The sequence below is a fragment of the Peromyscus maniculatus genome, chromosome 1 (assembly GCF_049852395.1).
Source record: "Peromyscus maniculatus bairdii isolate BWxNUB_F1_BW_parent chromosome 1, HU_Pman_BW_mat_3.1, whole genome shotgun sequence".
NCBI lineage: Eukaryota > Metazoa > Chordata > Mammalia > Rodentia > Cricetidae > Peromyscus > Peromyscus maniculatus.
The window spans coordinates 8,921,369-8,942,476 of NC_134852.1; the positions used below are offsets into that span (position 1 = coordinate 8,921,369).

At 41.9% G+C, this 21,108-nt stretch overlaps 1 protein-coding gene across 1 annotated transcript; it reads left to right on the forward strand.

The window, feature by feature from the left end:
* The first annotated feature begins 1,853 nt into the window (after positions 1 to 1,853).
* Positions 1,854 to 17,139, forward strand: LOC102923506 (immunoglobulin alpha Fc receptor). The gene is made up of 5 exons (XM_076564527.1): positions 1,854 to 1,917; positions 2,665 to 2,700; positions 9,697 to 9,978; positions 14,125 to 14,412; positions 16,080 to 17,139. Exons 1-5 carry the CDS (start codon positions 1,884 to 1,886, stop codon positions 16,241 to 16,243), a joined length of 804 nt encoding a protein of 267 aa, XP_076420642.1. The 5' UTR covers positions 1,854 to 1,883; the 3' UTR covers positions 16,244 to 17,139.
* The last annotated feature ends 3,969 nt before the right edge of the window (positions 17,140 to 21,108 follow it).

Genomic DNA, 21,108 nt, shown 5'->3' on the forward strand with positions numbered 1-21,108 from the left:
ACTTCTCCAGGACCATAACAATTTAGATTACACATATTACCCAATCCCAGGACAAAATCCATTCATGGAGCAAAAGCAGGAACCTGGAGGCTGGACCTGAAGCACACACCATGGAGATACACCACACACTAGATTGTTCCTCATGCCTTCTTCAGCCTGCTTTCTTATACAATTTAGGATGACCTGCCAAGGTGTGAAACTACCCCATATATTTTCTTTTGCATATTTTTCTTTTGGATTTTTGCATTTTCAGTCCATCCTGCATGGACTAGGAGAGGCATCTCTGTTTGTCTGTCTGTCTGCTTGCCATCTTCCTGCCTCAGCCTCCCAAAGTTAAGATTACAGGGACTATGAACATCATGAAGATGGAATTTAATTTGAAGTCTCTTTAATCCAAGTTCCTTTCCAAGAATGAAGCAGAGAAATGATTTTAGGTTCACGTGACAACAAAATTTCTGTATTAATAAAGAAAAGTCAAATAGAACATTTGCAGGAAAATAGATGCTACTTGAAATCATTATGTGTATCAAAATAAGCCAGATTCAGAAAGATAAACACACATATAACTTTATATATAGAAACTAGATTTTAATTATATTTTTACTTTTTAATTTTGTATTGACTTTTTACATTATCACACAAAGTATTAGGTTTCATTATGACATTTTTATACATATTTTCTCATAGCTTGTGTGTGTGACAAAACTAGAAAAAGAATGAGAAAAAACAAAGAACTCTTCTTAATATAAGGCTTCTTTAATTTTAAGGAAATTACACATGTGCATACAATGTACTTTGATCATATTCAATGCTGATTCCTCTCCCAGAAATGGCTGTCCTGTAAAGCATATCAACTTCTTACAGGACTCAGGGAACATCATAAAACAAGGGGCAGTGAAACAAATGTAAGAGCCAGAGGATGGGAAGGGGTGCTGTGAGAGGCTGTGTGCTGGTGTGCTAATGACTGAAAGTCCTCAGGTATATTCTCAAGAGTGGTATAGATGGATAAAGTGATGAGACTTCTGTCTAAATCTTTTAGGCAATTGTAAAAGGTAGTGTTATCTTGGCATTATTGCTATTGTGATTTTCAGTTTTAAATGTCATCCTGCCACAATCTAGAATCACTTCAAAATAAAGTGTGGCAGAGAATTTGTCTAAATCAGAGAGTTGGTGTATGGGCATGTCTGGGGAAATTTTTCCTATTTATTGTGAAGAGATCTTCCCAATATTTAGGGAATGCCACCATTTCCTAAGCAGGAAATTCTGGACTGCCTAAGAATGAATACAGCAAGCTGAGCATAAGCATGTATTCCTTTATCTCTGTTCTAACTAAGGATGCAATGTGACCTGTCCAAGTGATTGTCTCTGTAACTCACACATAATGATGGAACTGTGGGTCAGATAAACCTTTACTCCCTTAAAAATCGGAATAAAAAAGGTTAAAAACAAATATGGCTGTGCACACTTGTACTCCCTCATTTGGCAAGGTGAAGGAAAAGGAACTCATTTTGAGTTCAGGCTGTGCTTCATAAGTGAGTTATGAGATACACTGGGATGCATAATAAAGACTGCCAGCAAAAATTAAAAAGAAATTCCAGGTGCAAAAAGACACAGGAATTTGAGCACCAATCAACATTGCATTGAGGAAAACCCTCCTTTCATGTCTGAAATATAAACAGGATTCTTGGCCTCTTCTAAAAGTCCACCCAAGAGCAGCTGAGAACTTTTCAAAAAGGAACTGTTCCATTTGCCTATGGAGCAAAAGATGTAGAAATCCTGTGGTCAGGAACTCAGACCTCACACATCCTGTGAGTCCTACAGTCTCAAAAGTATCTGTTGTCTATTAATGCACACAGACAGGAAGTTGAGGACATATCAACATCATGGCTCCACAGGACACCACCTTCCTGTGTCTCGGTGAGTCCTGAAATGAAACTGGGTTTGAAAGAAAGACAGAGATTCCACAAAAGCTAGAACCTCTCTTAACACAAAAGCTAATTGATTTTAGTGGCAGCCAAGGATAGTTTAATCTCCTTATCATTCTGCTGAGGTGGTAGTAACTGGGTCTCTGTTAGAATCTTGTGGGGCTTGCTTGCCTCTATTCAATACATTTCATACTGTCTGGGTTTTTTGATAACTGCAGGGTAGAGACAGGGAGACTGAAAATGTAAGGGTGACCCTTCAGGTGTGTTTGTTTTTGGAAAAAAATATTCTTGTGGATATACAGACATACATTTGAAATCTAGAGCTAGACAGAAGAAATGATACAACACAGACAAAACTAGATTATCTATAGAGGTGATAAATCAGTGATTGAAACTGACTGGCAGATTTATTGATAGATTGCAGATAATTTATAAAAGATTATCAATTAATAGATAATACCTATATGGGTAGGTAGAGATGATCAACACATACATATATGCATACATACATACATAATAGATAATAGATTATAGAGAGATAACTGAAATTACTATAGATAATAGCTATATAGATAATAGATAGGCTGTAGATAAATGAATAGATAGGTAGAGAGACACATACACACATACATACATACTTACATACATACAGATTCACTCCATAACTCATTATGCAGGGAGACTTGTACCAGAGTTTGGATATTGGAAGATTAAATTTTTACCAATGGTTCTCTTCCAGCAGTCTTCCTGGGCCAGACAATTTGGGCACAAGAAGGTAAGTGCCCTCTAAGTCTTATCTGTCACAAAACCTTAAATGCTACTCATGACAGCTGTGGAGTAGAATGTTGGAAAGATAGTCTGAAGCCCAAGTAAACTCCCCTTCTACTCCCATTCTATTGTTTTCTGTTTCCATCACTGTGTTATCTCATTAAGGGGACCCCAGGGCCCTCTGTAGATACAGCCTTGGCCTCTGCTGGCTGCATGTCTAACAAAGACCTGTGTTCTACTGAATAGTCATAAGAGGAAGCATAAGAGTTGGTTTTGTCTAACATCCTCCTGAGTGTTGATTCCTTTTTTCTCCAAAACCAAGGTTTGTTTACTTCACCTGTTTAGAGGAAGTCGGTCTACTCTAGCTCTATTATACAGCCATGTACTCTACCACAATGCTGAACCCTAAGTAGTACTGAGGGAAGCATTGACTTAAACTGAAGGAAGCGGTAATCAGGTTAAATTCTGCATATTTTGTCACTCTGACTCCTGTTTTGGTCTCCTAGTACATGTGAACCCCTCACCTACCATGTCTTCTCTCTCCTGAATCCTTCCAAAGACTGAGTTATTTGTATGCTTAAGACACAGTTCTAGGTATCTCCCTCTGATAGCTCCTCAGAGCTGTCTTAGGTGCAGTGCTCTAAGTTGCCTCCCACCTTCCTCTTCCTGGCTTGTATCTGCTCCTCCAGAATGTCTGTCTCTTCCCCTCTTCACCCATGCTTACCTTCATTGAGTTTATCTTTCACTTTGTGCCTTTATCAACCCTCAGCCTTTCCTGTAGTGCCCCTTCTCTCTACAGTGCTCCATCCCACCTAGGCACACCTCCCACACAGTCCCTCCACTTCCCTGTCTGAACTTCCACACCAGTCGCCTGATCTCCTTTTCTACAACTTGACACTGTTGATCACAGAGCCACACGTGTGCACTTGGGATCTCAACTGCACAAATTTACAGGGTACAATGGGATGAAATACTCAGTGTATTCAGACCACATGTGCTAACCAAACCAGATTAATTAATATTTATATCTCCATATATATGAAAATGCCACAGTATGCATCTGGAGGTCAGAGGACAACCTTGAATATCTGCCCTTGCCTTTTACCTTAGTATATCGTATTTAGGGCTTTTCAAATTCCTCTCTCCTGTTTATTCACAATAGGTTATTGAAAACTGTAGTCATCTAGAGAACTAGAATTTATTGAACTGCCCATTTTTCAGCCTTTGTCTGTCCCCAATCCCTCTAGTGACCATTATTCTATATTCAGGTCAAATTTATTGTCATCATCAATTATTGTTTATTTAATCTTGTATCTATAGGGCAAAATGTGATGTCAGGTATATGTTAAGTACTCTTTCAATGTCTTCTAAATGACTGATTGAGTGTTAGGTTCAGATATGAAATTACTCAGCTGTTTTAACTATATGAAATCATGGAGGTAGTCACAAACCTCATTGGGGGGTCTATGGGCAGTTAATGGGTTCTGGGGAAGGGATTGTCATTTTCTTCAGTAGTGTAGCCTACATGCCATTAAATAGCATCCCACATACATCCAATAAACTCTGATGAAAACTGGTGGGTCAAAAGAAGACATCACCAGGTTTCTCCCTAATCCCCAAATGTCCCCTCTATTAAGCTTCTCTTTCATTACTCTCTCACTCCATCCTGCCCCCAACTACCTCCCATGCCAAGCCCACCCAACCTAATCCCTCATGTGCCCATCCCCCCACCCGGCCCCCAACCCCAACCCCAGTTTACCCAGGAGATCTGTTCTATTTCCCCTTCTCAGGGAAATCCGTGCATCTCTTTTGGGGCCCTCTTTATTATCTAGCCTCTCTGTGGCTGTGGATTGTAGGCTGGTTATCCTTTACTTCACTCCTAATATCCACTTATGAGTGGGTACATACCATGTTTGTCTTTCTGAGTCTGGATTACCTCAGTCAGAATAATTTTTTTTTCTAATTCCTCTATTTGCCTGCTAGTTTCGTGAGGTCATTGTTTTTTACATCTGAGTAATATTCCATTGTGTCAATGTACCAAATTACTTTATCCATTTTTTGGTTGAGGAGAATCTAGGTTGTTTTCAAGTTCTGGGTATTACAAATAATGCTGCTATGAACACAGTTGAGCAAGTGTCCTTGTTGTATGTATGACTGAGCATCCTGTGGGTATATGCTCAAGATTGGTAAAGCTGGGCCTGGAGGTAGATTGATTTCCAATTTTCTGAGAAACTGCCATATTGATTTCCAAAATAGCTGTAAAAGTTTTCACTCCCACCAGCAGTGGAGGAGTGTTCTCCTTACTCTACATCCTCTCTAACATAAGCTGTCATTACTGTTTCTTTATCTTAGCCATTCTGAAAGGTATAAGATGGTACAGAGTTGTTTTGATTTGCATTTCCCTAGTGACTATTCTGTAAGAAAGGCTAAGATCAAAAACACTGAAGACAGCTTATGTTGGAGAGGATGTGGAGCAAGGGGAACTCTCCTCCACTGTTGGTGGGAGTGCAGACTGATACAGCCACCGTAGGACATACATGAGCTACAGAGATGATGCTGAGAGGAAGTTAGCCCAAGTTGTTTATGCAGAGATTAGATACAAATGATGCTGAAAGGAAGTTTGCTCAAGTTCTTTATGCTGAGATAAGATACAAAGATCAGGAGATAATGTCAGTGCATAAATAACTCCTAAACAAGGAAATGAGTATAGGGTAAACTTTAAAACAATTGGTTGGTTCCTTCCACTTCCTCCTAAGGTTCTGAGGTTTTTCTTCTATAAAAGAGGCTTACTGCCTAACAATAAACAAGTTCTTGCTCGACTCCCCACTGCATCTGATTGTCTCTGACTAAGAGGAAGGCTGGGAAATGGGTGAGCGGTGCACTTACCTTTCCTTAGTTCTAGGCCACCTCTTCAGGGGTGACCTAAGTTCCCAGTGGGGCAAGACCCCCACACGGCCACTTTGCAAATCAGTATAGTGGTTTCTCAGAAAATTGGGAATTGATCTACCTCAAAACCTTTGGGTATATGCCCAAGATAGCACTCTTGGGCATATACCCAAAGGATGCTCAATCATACCACGAGGACACTTGCTCAGCTGTGTTCATAGCCACATTATTCATAATAGCCATAACATGGAAACAACCTAAATTCCCTTCAACTGAAGAATGGATAAAGAAAATGTGGTACATATACACAGTAGTGTATTACTTGGATGTGAAAAAAATCATGAAATTTGCAGGCAAATGAAGGGAACTAGAAAATATCATCCTGAGTGAGGATGTTGAACAGTTCTTAAGTGTCTTCCAATCATTTGATATTCTTCTGTTGAGAATTCTGTTTATATCTGTACCCATTTTTAATTAGATTATTTGGTTTTTTTATGTCTCACTCCTTGATTTCTTTGTATATTTTGGAGATCACCCCTGTCAGATGTGAGGTTAGTGAAGATCTTTTCCCATTCTGTAAGCTACCATTTTGTCTTATTGACGGTGTTCTTTTCCTTACAGAAGCTTTTCAGTTTCAGGAGATCCCATTTGTTAGTTGTCTATCTCAGTGTCTGTGCTGCTGGTGTTATATTCAGGAAGTTGCCTCCTGTACCGACAGATTCAAGCTACTTCCTACTTCCTCTTCTATCAGGTTCAGTGTAAATGGATTTGTTAACTGTTGAGGTCTTTTATCCACTTGGACTTGAGTTTTGCACAGGGCAATACATATGGATCTATTTGCATTCTTCTACATGTGGACTTCCAGTTACACCAGCACCATTTGTTGAAGATGCTATTTTTTTTCTATTGTACAGTTTTGGCTTCTTTGTCAAAAAATCAGGTGTTCAGAGGTGTGTGGATTAATGTCAGGGTCTTCAGTTCTATTCCATTGATCCACATGTCGGTTTTTATGCCAATACCAAGCTGGTTTTGTAACTATACCTCTATAGTACAGCTTGAAGTGAGGGATGATGATACCTCTGGAAGTTTCTTTATTGTACAAGATTGTTTTAGCTATCCTGGATTATTTGTTTTTCCATATGAAGTTGAGTATTGTTCTTTCAAGGTCTGTGAAGAATTGTGTTGGGGTTTTGATTAAAATTGTGTTGAATCTGTAGATTGCTTTTGGTAAGATTGCCATTATTAATATGTTAATCCTACCTATCCATGAGTGTGAGAGATCTTCTCATTTTTTGATATCTTCTTCAATTTCTTTCTTCAAAGACATAAAGTTCTTGTCATATAGGTCTTTCACTTGTTTGGCTAGAGTTACCCCCAGGATATTTTCTGTTACTTGTGGCTGTTGTGAAGAGTGTTGTTTCTCTGATTTTTTCTTATCCCATTTACCATTTGTCTGTAGAAGGACTACTGAATTTTTAGTTAATCTTGTATCCTACAATATTACCGAAGGTGTTCATCAGCTGGTGCTTATCAGGTTTAGGGGAACCTGTTCCCCATGCTGGATTACCTCACCCAGCCTTGGCATAGGGCTTGATCTTGCCTCAACTTGATGTGCCATGTTTTGTGCATCCCCATGGGAGGCCTGGCCTTTTCTGAATGGAGATGATGGAGGAGGAGTGAATTGGGAGGGAGTGGATAGGAGGTGGGGAGAGAATGGGAGGAGAGGAGGGAGGGGAAACTGTGGTCAGTATGTAAAATAAATGAAAAAAATAATTAAAAATGAAAAAAACCCACATGGTGAAGGGAAAAAAGTAGACATCTAAAGGGCTTTTTGACAAGGGTGAATTTGGCAACAGAGCAGGAAGATCAGAGAGAGAAATGGGGGTGGTGAAAATGACCAAAGTGTATTTTAAGTGCACATGTGGAAATGAAAAAGCATTTTAAAATCACATTTCTAAACATCCACATATGAGAGTGAACACGTAGTACTTACATTTTAGTTTTGGTTTGGCTTTGTGATACCAAAGGTCACACCCATGACTTCCTGTGTGATGGGAAGCATTACACCAACTCAGCTGCACCCATGGAGCAAACACCCACGACGAAGAGAATCTGAGGGCTTTGAGTGCCCCATTGCCTATTTCATACAATGATTAAAAGCTGAGAATAAAGTCTTAAAGATGCAAAAAAATCGCTTGCTCAAGGCAATCAACAGTAAAGCCAGGAAGATAACTAACATGTTCTGGCTCCCCGTGAGGTCCTGGACTCAGCACCAGGATCTGCCCATTCTGGTTCCAGATTACCTGGCCCTGGCCCTCAGAACTCTTCATTCCTCTATCAGATACATACATACATACACATGTGTGTGTATTTATACATGTATGTGTGTATGTATTATTTATAAAATATACACAAATATGCATGCAATCACACACACATATCTCTTTTACAATTTTTTTTTTATTTTTGGTACTTGGAGACAAGAAATGGGTTTGAAGTCCAGATTCTGACTAAGGGAGAGTGACAATTTACTGCTTCATGGTTACAGGGTTTCTATCTGAGGTTGTGAAACCATCATAAATGGTGATGATGAGTGTACAGCATGATAAAGCAATCAGTGCAACTAAATTAACACGAACAGTCATTTTTGAAAAAGCCTAGCAATGGCGGTACACATCTGTAACCCAAATTCTTGGGAGGCAAAACGGTTGTGAGTTTGAAACTGCATAGTAAAACCATGTATATATTTCAATGTATGAAATATACCCAAAACAACTGCTTCCTTTGGGAGGGTTGTTCATGTATGTGCAGGTGAGCATGCACATCTGTGTGCATATAGTGGACACAGGACAAAATTGCTGTTGTTCCCCTTCAGGTGATGTCCACCTTCTTGTTCTTTTAAAAATATTTAATTACACTTGTTCTTTGACAAGTTCATACCTGTATACAGTGAATTCTTATTGATAACACTCTCACACTTTCTCTTACCTCCCTCCTACACTTCTTACCCTCCACTTCTTCCCTACAAGTCTCTTTCACATGTCCATGCCTTTTTGGTTTGTGTGTGTGAGGGGTGTGTGTGTGTGTGTGTGTGTGTGTGTGTGTGTGTGTGTGTGTGTGTGTATTTGGCCCAATGAGTTTAACCAGGGCCTCCTGAGTAACCATGGGTTTACAGGCATCCACTGGAGCCTGAAGGACTCACTAATGGGTACATACTCAAGATAATGCCTACCCCTTTCTCAGAATCCATTAGTAATCAATAATTCAGCAAAGAGGGGTGAGGACAGGTGGGCTCTTCTCCCATCTATCATTAGTTATTGACAAGCTGTCTTCTGCAGGCTCTTTGCTGGCAGCTGCTGTTGCTGCTGTGAAATATGTTTGCATTGGCTATGTCAGCCCCTAAGGATGACATTTGACAGCTCGTCTCCCTGTCTTCCATCTCTTACCTACTCTCCACACACTTTCCAATTATGTTCCCTGAGACTTAGAGGAGGTGGTTTAAGTCTCCCATTTAAGGCTGTACACTCAGCCTTCACAAATTATCAGCATCACAGGAAACCATGAGTCTGCATTCACTGCTGTTCTTTGAAGCAGAATCTCTCACTGGCCTGGGGCTCACTGATTAAGCTAGCCTGACTGGCCCGAAAGCCCTGAAATTTGCTTGCCTCTGCCTCCACAATGGGTTTATAAGTGCACCTCACCACTTCTGGTTGTTGGTGTGAGTTCTGGAGAGGCAAGTTAGGTGCTCATTCTTGCAAATCAAGGGGGCTAGAGAGATGCCTCAATGGTTAAGAGTGCTGGCTGCTCTTCCAAAGGACCCTGGTTCAATTCCCAGCACCCATGTGGCAGCTCACAACTGTCTGTAACTCCAAGATCTGACACCTTACACAGACACACATGCAGGCAACACGCCAATACATATAAAAGAAAAAGAAATTAATTGAAACACAGAGCTTGCAGGTCAAGCACTTTAGCAACTGAGATTTATCTCCAGACACAATACTATTTCAAATTGAAATGGTTATAGGTCCTTTGCAGTTTAACTCATGGCCCCCAACACAGATGAAATAAAATAGCTTCTGCAAGCCATCTGAGCCTAGGCTCCGTTTCCTTTCAGAACTTCCCATTCCTACCATATCTGCTGCCACAAGTCCTGTGGTTCCCTGGAATGGTTCTGTGAGGATTCTCTGCTGGGGAATACCCGAAGCCTTCCTGTATCAGCTGTCCCTGATGAAAAACTCCACGCACACAGTCATCGAGAAGAAATTAGGATTTCAGAAAAAGGCTGAATTCATCATCAACCACATGAATACAACCATGGCAGGAGGTTATCAGTGTCAGTATAAGAAGAAGTACCACTGGTCAGAGTGGAGCAAACCCCTGGAGGTGGTGGTGACAGGTGAGGAGACATCTTGGGAACCTGGCCTTCGGATGGTTTTGTCTTAATGAGCAGACTTTGGTTTTTGTCTTTATTTTTGTTCATTACAATTGTTAAGAGGTAACTAACACAGTGTACGCAGTGCACACTAACCACTCTCACCCCCACTTCTATTCATTTTTGTTTTGTGACCCACTGAGATTAACCAGGTCCATTCCTATTACTAGGGGTTTGTAGATAAACGTCTGGAGCCTGGCGGGATCCTCAGTAGGTACACAACTAAAGGCAAAGATTCCCCCTCCCCCAGAGTCTGTCAAGAGCCAGTAATCCCGTCATAAAGGGCAGGAGCCCCTGATTACTCCCTCATCCCCCAAGTCCCCTGCTTCCTTGACCTACTGTTGACAGGGTTGCTCTTGTGTGGACTGAATGCAGGTAATTACGGTTGTATGTTAATAATTGTGATGGGTCTGTCAAGTCTAGAGAATGACATTTACTAACTCTCACCCTGTCCTCTGACTCTTGAATACTTCCCATTCACCTTTGGAAAGTGTTCCCTGAGTCTTAGACAGGGATGGTATAAATGTCTTGTTTATGTTTGGGACCACAGCCATCTTTTTTCTCTATATCTTGGGCAGCTGTGAGTCTCTGCATTCGATGATGTTCATACTTTTTAAATTTTTATTTAAATTGTTTTCATACAATACATTTTTTATCATATTCTTTTCCCTCCCGCAATTCTTCCCAGATCTTCCCCACCTCACATATTTTTAGGATAGCTTTAGGTTCAGAAAAACTAAGAAGATGTTGAAGACTGAGAAGATCAAGAATGAATGAATAAATATTGATCTCTCTCTTAGCTGGTATCTCAAGTATATTCAGAGTTCCTTAGTTGCTATCTAATGGCCTTTATCTACTCCAGGACCCCATCCAAGATCTTACATTGTATTTAGTTCTCTCTCTTGCTTTTGATAGCCTTGACAGTTTTGAAGAGCACGGGTAAGTATTTTCTGGGACTTTCCATTCTTAGAAATTGACTGATACTTTTCTCCTTTTCTCATGACTACACTGGGTCATGGGTCATTACAAGAAAACCAGAGGCTATGCATGTTGTATTTCAACTGTTCTTTACCACAAAAAACATAACTGTGTCAGGTGATATATGTGCTATTCACTCCAATTAGCCATTACAAAATGTATACATGTATCAAACGTCATGGCTTGCATGATAGATATACAACATCATAGTGTACATGATAAACACACAAAACCTTTTTAGTTTTAAAAATAAGCCAGATGTGATGATGCACACTAGTAACTCAATAATCCCAGAGGTGGAGGCAGGAGAAGCAGACGTTCTAGGTCATCCATTGCTCCGTAGTTAATTTGAGGTCAGCCCCGGCTACATGAGAGCCTTTTGACAGAAACAGAGAAGGGGCAGAGGAAGGGAAGGGGTGAGAAGATGATGGGAGGAGAGAGAGTGGAAATGGGAGAGGAGGGGAAGGGAGAGGAGGAGAGAGAAGGACAGGGGACAAGAAGGGATGAAAAATTGGGTGTGTTTGGTACACACCAGTAGTCCCAGCACTCAAGGTGAGACAGAAGGATCATAAGTTCAAAGCGAATCTGAGTTATATTTCAAGACCCTGTCTCAAAATTTAAATAAATAAAAAAATCGACCCACAAGCCTGCCTGGCCCTGCTCAGCCTGGGTGGGTGGAATTTACCCACAGTCCCTCCCAGCACCTCAAGGCAACTCTATGGTGGAGAAACGGGAGAGAAAGAGAAGCAGAGCCGATCATGTGCTGAGAGAGAGGCAGAACCGAGGAAGCAAAGGCAGTGAGGAAGAGGCTGATGTGGGTGGCCTAACTGCCACCCAGGGCCATGGTGATATTCAGCCGAGCTTCTACCAAGAACCATGTCTGGGTCTGTGACCCTACAGCAGCCAGGATCTGTGTGGATGTCCATGGCTCCTGTTACCACTAAAGGCCGTGCAGATGCCAAGCATCTGGGTCACCACCTGGGACCGTGTTGGTGTCTGAGTGCCATGCTGCCCCCAGATCATACTGATCTTGGCCTGTGCTGCCACCCAGAGCCATGGTGACGTCCAGGCCCGAACTGCTACAGAGCGCCATGTCTGCATCTGTGGCCTGCCTCAGCCAGGGTCTGTGTGGATGTCTGCAGCTCCTATTAGCATCAAAGTCTATGGCTGCCAGGGGTCTGAGTGGCCATTTGTGGCCATGCTGCTGTCAGGGCCATACTGATCTGTGTGGCCTGTCCTGCCCCAGAACCAGAGTGACATCTGAGGCTGAGCTACTGCCAAGGGCCATGTCTGGATCCATGGTCCTTCTGCAGCTGTTGTCTGTGTTGATGTCTGTGGCCCATGTTACCACCTGGGGGAGGAGAGAATGCAAATCACGCATGTTGATGCTGAGCTGGTCCCACCCTTGACTGGCCCTGCCCCCTCCCCCTGCTGCTGCAGCAGGAGACTTGGCCCCACCCCACATGGGAGAGCTGGCCCTGACAGCCTTGGCCCTAGGAGATCTGGCCACAACCCTCACCATGGGCACAGGAGAGCTGACCCCGATGGTGGGGAACGCAGGAGAGCTAGCTCTGCTCCTTGCCGGAGGGGTGTGGTCCCAGCAGAGGATAGGAATGACTAGCTCAGCGACTACACAGGTATCACATCCAGTGCTTTGAGTTGGCCTACCCCAACATCTACCCCATCTATGGAGCACATGAAGGGACTGGTCCTGTGGAACCAGAGCTGCGGCATCTCCATGACTCCGGGCAACAGTGGGATACTTAAAAGGAGTTTTGTGAGGGGTCAGTATTGATGGTGTACCAAAAGCCAGAGAGGCCTTGAACCAGACCAACAACTTATTACCATGGACAACTGCAAGTAAAGCCATTGGGACAAAAGGGTCTACTGTGTAACACACCGCAGCTCCCAGTGCCACTAAGATGAGCCAAGAGGTGTTGGAGAGGTGGGAAGGACAAAGGAGTGAGGTGTTTGGGGGGGGTGTTTGTTAATTAATGTTTTTCTTTGGGGGAGCTGCAAGGGGGAACAGCACATATGGAAGGACAGGGAAATGAGTGGGATTGCAGAGCACGATGTCAATTCCCCAAAGAATCAATAAAAAATTATATTTAATTTTTTTTTAATCTTTAAAAATTAGGGGGAAAAGGTGAATAAGGAAAAGTAGTATGGTGTTTGCCTCTTATACATGAAGCCCTGGATTCCATCCCCATAACAAATAATAAGTTTGCTTTTGTTCTTGTCGGGGTGTGTGTGTGTGTGTGTGTGTGTGTGTGTGTGTGTGTGTTTATAACTGCTTCTCTTTTCACGTCATATAGTCATGCATTAATTTATATATCTATATAAAAGTATATGATCCACAACTGAGAGAAAACATGATTTTTCTGAGTCTGACTAAATTTACTTAATATAATAATCTCCAGTTATATCCATTTTTGTCTTCATGGTTGGAAACAACCCTGTTGTACATCACATGCCCCAGACAGACATAGAGTTGATTCCATAAAATTTCTACTTGTGAGACAGAGTCTCACTCAGTATCCCACACGAACCTTTACTCTTGACTTTCCTACCTCACCACACCCCCCCCCCGGATTGCTGAGGTAACATCCACAAACCATAATGCCTGGCTGCAAATAATTTTTTAAAATAGCAAGAGGAGAACATCTTCTAGTCAATTTACTCAACTGAATTGTTTTTCTTGTTAAAAGATTTATTTATTTCTGTATATGAGTGTGTTGTCTGAATGTATATCTGCACATCAGAAGAGTGCATCGGATCCCATGGAACTGCAATTATAGATGGTTGTGAGCCACCATGTGGGGTCTGGGAATTGAACTCAGGACCCCTGAAAGAGCAGCCAGTGCTCTTAACAACTGATCCTTCTCTCCAGCACCATCAACTGAATTTTTTATTTTCTGTATATGGATTTTTTGCCTGCCAGTGGACCATGTGAATGCAGTGCACTTGGAAGCCAGAAGAGGGCATCAAATCCCCTAGAACTGAAGTTACAAGCTGTTGTGACTCTGATAGAGCAGCCAGTGCTTTTAACTGCAAACCCACTGCCCCCCAGCCCCTGAAAATAATGCTTTAAAGAACAAAATTTTGCTAATAGCTCAATGTCTTCTCTTTCAGGCTTATACGACAAACCTGTCCTCTCCACAGATCAAAGCCCTGTGCTGATACCAGGAGGGAACATTTCTTTCCAGTGCAGTTCAGCACACACCCTGTTCAGCAGATTTTCACTGGCCAAGGAGGGAGACACTTCATCGCCATGGCACCAACCTGAAGAGTATCAGGGCAACTTCAGTCTTGGTCCTGTGAATGCTGGCTTCTCTGGGAATTACAGGTGCTATGGTTGGCACAGCAGCAGCCCCCATGTGTGGTCAGCCCCCAGTAATGCCCTGGAGATCGTTGTCACAGGTAGATGCATCACAGCCCGACTCTTTGTTTTCCACCAATGCTGCCTGTAGGTGGGAGTGTGAAGAGGTGTTCTGAGAAAGAGGCGTATGGCAGTAAAGACTCACTCTCCCGAAGAGCATGAGGAGAAAGGGGCGTGTGTGTGTGTGTGTGTGTGTGTGTGTGTGTGTGTGTGTGTGTGTGTGTATGCACAAGAAGAGGGTGATTGATTCCCTGGAGCTGAATTTACAGGTGATACTGAACCATCCAGTGTGGGTGCAGAACCTCGGCAAGTGCAGCAAATGCTTTTAACCACTGCACCATCCATCCATCTTCTCAGTCTATTGATAAAGGAGAGAATCACATTCAGGGTCACTTATTTTAGTAGCTAGCAATCTTTAAATTCACTTTGAGAATCCACTGGGAGTGATTGACTATAAAGATTGAATGATAAGACTCATCTATTTTGTTGTTGACATATAAAACTGCACTTGAAGGAGCAAAAAAAAGGTGAGATTTCTGGTAGAGGAAACTAGTTGCTGGTAGCTGAGTGGGTTGACCACATTCTGCTTCTCCTGCCCATCTTTTGAGAAAAGTATCATCACCCCAGCGATGCTGTGAGCTCTGCAGTGTGGTAACCGTGTGTCACAAGGTTGTAAAGCTAGATGGGTCTTTCCAATGAGTGGCAGAGAGACACCTGGATTTCCCTGCAGAAGAATTAGAGTTCAATTAAAAAAGTTCAATTAAACAAGAACACATTGCTGATGGATTAGAGGCTTAACTGCCAAGTATATCCTGTGGGAGACCACAAAAGGGAATTACCTTGACCCTGACATAGGAAATGGCTTCTAAAACAAGATACAGGACGTGCTTGCTCTAAAGAAAAGAAATAACGAACTCAACCAAACTAAATCTTAAAATGCATGTTCATGATAATGATAAAAGGAAAAAATCACATTTCATATAATTGACTAGGTCATGGAATCTATTTGTTGTTCTGAGATAGAGTCTCACAAACTTATGCATGCTAGAGAATATTGTTGAACATTCAATTTTTCTGAACATTGTCAGCTCATATATTACATTACAGCCATGGGGGCGGGGGAAACAGGTTTATAAAGATAAAGACCAACTAACCTGTGAAAAAATTTTAAAAAGTAGCTCACTTGAGCATCCTTGTCTACAAACATCATACAATAATTGGAAATGAGAAGTTGGAATGAAGTTGAGCGACAGAGCACCTGCCTAGCATGCATAAGGCAATTGGCTCCATCATCATCACAATGGTCATTTTTAAGTAGAGATACGTTTCAGCTAAACTTATCTTAAATCTTGCAGTGTCGGTGTGTCTATTTTGACACATTTGAGAGGAACATAAATTGTCATGTAGGGTGAGGAAAGTATGAAGGAAAAAATTCAGAGCTCCTGACGCAGGGAGGTATTGACCAAATGAGGTGAGAAAATAAAGCACAACTCCTCCTTTCCCTGGAACCACAATTTCTCACCCTTGGTCTTCCTCTATCTCACACACCCTAGAAGTGTGGTGACTGTGAATATGTGAGCTCATTAAAAGGGGCTAGGACCGGGTTTTGGCAATGTATAGGGCAAAGAGTCCCTACTTCAGGGATATAGAACTGAGATAGAATGGATCATGGCCAATAATTACCCATTTCTTTCCCTTATGTCTCTAGACTCCAGCAAGCAAAATTCCATGATGGAGAATTCAATCCGGATGGGTATGGCAGGGCTGGTCCTTGTGGTTCTCTTGGTGATACTAGCTGAAGATTGGAACAGCCGCAGGGTATCACACAAGGAAGACTTTCAGGAATTGGCTGCACAGAGATGGAGCAAATAGTGGCTGTGGGTAAACACTGGGAACTGCAGGTGGGGATGCATCTTGCAAAAAGGAAAAGCCATTAGAAGCCTGGATCCATCTGCAGAACGTAAGGTTCAAGTGTAAAGTGTCCATCACAGGCTCATGTGTTTGAACACTTACTCCCCAGCAGAGGGCGCTGTGTGGGGAGATGTGATATATGTAGGTCAATGGAGGCTGCTCTTTGAAGGTGATGCTCACTTTGGGTTCCCATCTAACTCTCTGCCACTGTCACTCCCATGGAGCTGCTCCTATTGCATGCTCTCCTGCAATAATAGAATACTCTCTTTGAAAACATGGGCCAGAATCAGCCTTGTCTTCCTTTCTTTCAAGACAAAAAAATCCATAGTACACAGAGCTATCACACGGTGTGGTCCTAGGTGGATCTGATGCTATTTCTTCTCTACTGGTTAGTATGAGGGTTAGTTTTTTTAATATATTTTTTCTTTTATTTGTGAGATTATAATATAACTACATCATTTTCCCCTTCCCTTAGTTAGTTGTTTTTTTCTTGGTTGTGTTTTTTGGGAAGGGAGCAGTCAACTAGACACAAGCTAGGGTTATCCGGGAAGAGGAGATGTCCATTGAGAAAATGTCTCAATCAGATTGTCCTGTAGGCAAATCTGTGGGATATTTTCTTGATTAATGATTGATGTGGGGGGCCACAGATCACTGTGGATGGTGCCACCTTGGGCAGGTGGTTCTGGGTTTTATAAAATGCAAACTGGGAAAGCTAGTACACACCACTCTTCCATGGCCTCTGCCTTCAGTTCCTGTATCCATGTTCCTGCATCCATGTTCCTGCCTTGATTTCCTACCTCGGCTTCCCCTGATGACAGACTGTAACCTATAAGCTAAATAAATCTTTTCCTCCCCAAGTTGCTTCTGTCATGGTGTTTTACCACAGCTGTAGAAAGCAAACCGAGACCATTGATTATAATTATAATTTTCCATCTTTTTAACATCCTTTTTGTGTTCCTCCTTTTGTGATACTGGAGGCTGAACTGATGGTCTCACGCATGGTCGATGAGTTTTCTACAACTGAGTTGCACCCCCAGCCCTCTTTTCATTTTAAGAGTTTTCATAGAGTTGTCCAGGCTAGACTTGAACTCACTTTGTGGCCCAGTCTAACATCAAACTTGTGATCCTCTGTAAGAATTCTTTTTTAAGAAATGCTATTTACAGTTTGCCTTTACACATCAAACTCTCATCCAATTTATAATCAATTATGTGTTTTGAGATCTTCAGAGCTATGTACTAATTCTTCTGACATCCTATATACTCAGCCTGTTCAAAATTAGCTGACCTCTAGGAAAAGCTTACAATCAATCATATTATACTTTGGACATACAATGTAAGTCATGCCTTCAAGCTCAGCTGAATGCACAATCTCAGTTTTACCACATTTCCTATTTCACCTGTGTGACACATTTATGCCTTGACTCAAGAAGTGTGTGAATGTGGCGGGGGGCGGGGGGTCGGAGGAAGGGAGATGTGGTGACCAGGTCTAAGACTATGTGCTGGAATCATCGAGGTGTTGAAATCAATGACCCACACACAAAATATGTTGGAAACCTCATGTGGGTACAGAATGATGATATGTGATTATGGCTTTGTGTGCTGTTCTGAGTAAGTACGGCCAGGAACATAATTTTCTACCTTATGAGACTCCTGTAAATTAAGACAACAGTTCCTCATTCTTTTTTGTTATTGTATTTGCTGTGCTGTTTGGTATATACAGAGTATGACCTTTATTCACACTACTTCATTTTTTATAATTTTTTATTTTATAATTTAATTTAATTTTACATATCAGCCACAGATTCCCTTGTCCTTCCCCCTCCTGCGCCCCCCCCCCGTCTTCCCCCCAGCCCACCCCCCATTCCCATCTCCTCCAGGGCAAAGACTCCCCTGGGGATTAAGTTCAACCTGGTAGATTCAGTCCAGGCAGGTCCAGTCCCCTCCTCCCAGGCTAAGCAAAGTGTCCCTGCATAAGCCCCAGGTTCCAAACGGCCAGCTCATGCACTGAGGATAGATCCTGGTCCCACTGCCTGGATGTCTCCCAAACAGTTCAAGCTAATCAACTGTCTCAGACACTCCACAATAGACTACTGGCAATGGTTGAGAGAAAGCCCAAACTGACCAACTCTGGTGATAGGATGGCCAAACACCCTAATTGTCATGCTAGAAATCTCATCCAAAGACTGAGGGAAGTGGATGCAGAGATCCACGGCCAGGCCCCAGGTGGGGGAGTCCATTTGTCGAGAAAGAGGAGGGTTTGTATGAGCGAGAATTGTTGAGATCAAGATTGGAAAAAGCACAGGGACAAATAGCCAAACGAATGGAAACACATGAACTATGAACCAATAGCTGAGGAGCCACCAACTGGATCAGGCCCTCTGGATATTCACACTGCTTCTTAGATTACAAAGTTGTCTTTTACACTAGGCTTCTTTTAGATTAAACAAATATTAGATTAGAGCACAAGATAGAGAAACCCTTCTGAGCATATCAGGCCCACGCTTGAGTAACCGAAACCAAGAGTCTTTCTTCTTTTATGGAGCATCGCCTCAATCCTCCTGACTCAGCCTCTTGGGTAGCTAGGATAACAGGTCTACACCACCAGGCTAGGACCTCTCTTTTACTTCTCTGGTTTTCTTCTTTATTCTTTATAGTTCTTCTTTATATTTTTATTCTTACTGTTCAAGAATTCCATATGTGAATATATTTTGATAAAATTCACTCCCATCTCCTTCAGTTCCTTCCTTCTCCATACCACCACTCCCACACCCCCACCCCCCACTTAATTCATATGCTGTATTTTAAAACTCACTGAACCTAGTTAGTATGACCAGTATGTGCCTGGTTGATAGAGCCATGCCCTGGAACATGGGCTGCCTCTCAATGACTGCACCCTATGGGGAAATACTGACTCCCTCTCCCAGCAGCCATCAATGGGTTAAACAGTTCCTCAGCCAGGGGTGGGACTTTGTGACACCCATTCCGCATCTACACAGGGATTTGGATATTTTTAAATGTGTATCCACCAATTATAAACAACTGGTAGGCTTGCTGCAATAGTAAGTCCCCTCCTTTGTCTTTAAGGTATTGGTTTTGTCTAAATGTAAATTAAATACATAAACACAAGAACAAATGAAGGTCACAATCCAATCCTATTTGGGAAATATGAAACTGTATTAAATGACAACTTCATTTGGGGCACAAAGTTGACATTTACAACTTTGAAAGATGCTAGCCATTCTGACTTGTCACAGTGCCAATGTATTTGACACCATTGGACCAATAATTGAAAAAGTTAGAAGAAATAAACCAGTCTCACAAACACCAGAAACATATATTTTCTATTATATATGTATTTGGAGTGGGGAAAGGACATAAAAGTAAAATGGGGATTATTAGAGATGTGGAAGGAGAAGATGGGAGGGGGTAATAAAAAGTAACAGAGAGGATGGATATCTTCAGGACCACAAAATAGTTCATGCCTATAAGGAAATGTCATACCAAAAGCTTTATACATGCAATTAACATATTTATGCTAAATGTCACACAAAAAGCTTTATTTATGCTAATAAAATTGGGGAAATCTCAAAGAAATTATGTAAACATTCATAGCATTGAAGAAATCATGAGGGCTGGAAAGATGGCTATGCTCACAACCAACAATGTCAGAAATTGTGAGTTTGAGAAAATGGGGTGTGAATTCTGACTTGACGCTCCAGTTGTGGTAGATGTTAATGTGGAAGTGTTAGCTAAATAAACCATTTCTCCCCTAGGCTTCCTTTGCCAGGGTAACTTATCACAGCAACGAGAGTGAAAGTAGAACGGTGATTAAAAGACAAAATCTGAGACCCCACCAGATGGCAAGAATGTTGTCAAATGCATCACAGGTCTAGATAATCTATAAAATCAACTTAGAGCAGAAAGTTTCCCAAGTCGAGAGAAAGACCTAGACATCCAAACACAAGAGTTATCTTGAACTCCAAATAGACATAATCAGAGTAGAACTCTGCATGACAAAATACAGTCAAGATATCAAAAACACAAAACAAAGAAAGACTATTTTTAATAGTTTTTTAGCCATAAGGGTAAGACACCAGCTCATTTATAAAGGCACATATATCAGAATAATGTAAGCTCTCTCAGCAACCCAAAAGGCAGAAAAGTGTGGGATGATGTATTTCAAGACTTGAAATCAATTAACTCAACTAATGCTGCTATATCCAGGAGAGTTTTGCCTTGAAGTTGACAAGGAAGTAAGGATATTTTAAGATAAACACAAACTGAGGCTGGTCATGATCACCAAGCAAGCCTCACAGAAGATGACAAAATTAATATCATGCACATAGGAGGAAGAAAGATGTTCTCAGTCACAAGGATACAGGAAATAATAAATTTCATGAAAGAGGTAAGCAAGACAGGAAGAAGGAATCCATGGTGTCCAACATAGTAAACCAACAAACCCCAACATTAATGGAGGAGAAAGGGAGAGAAAGCAAACTGACCAACAAGTCAGTAAAATGCTCACCTTACAACTGTGAGGACCTCAGTTCAATCTCCCAAAGCCAGGTAGAACCTGGAAGGATGGCTCAGCAGTGAAGATCATCCACATCAGGAGGCTCACGACCACCTGTAATTCCAGCTCTACAGAATCCTTTTGAGGCCCTTTTGAGGCCTCTACAGGCACTACACTCACGTGCACATACCCACACATGGACACACATAATTTAAAATGAAATCTCTAAAACATAAAAACCAAGGGTGGTAACACATGCTCATGATCACTGTGCTGGGGAGGCAGGACGTGGATACCTAGGGCTTATGGGTCA

Coding starts and splice junctions, on each gene's coding strand:
- LOC102923506 (XM_076564527.1), top strand. CDS start 1,884: ATGGCTCCACAGGACACCACCTTCCTGTGTCTCG. Junction 2,701..9,696: donor GACAATTTGGGCACAAGAAG/GTAAGTGCCCTC, acceptor GTTTCCTTTCAG/AACTTCCCATTCCTACCATA. Junction 9,979..14,124: donor CCTGGAGGTGGTGGTGACAG/GTGAGGAGACAT, acceptor CTTCTCTTTCAG/GCTTATACGACAAACCTGTC.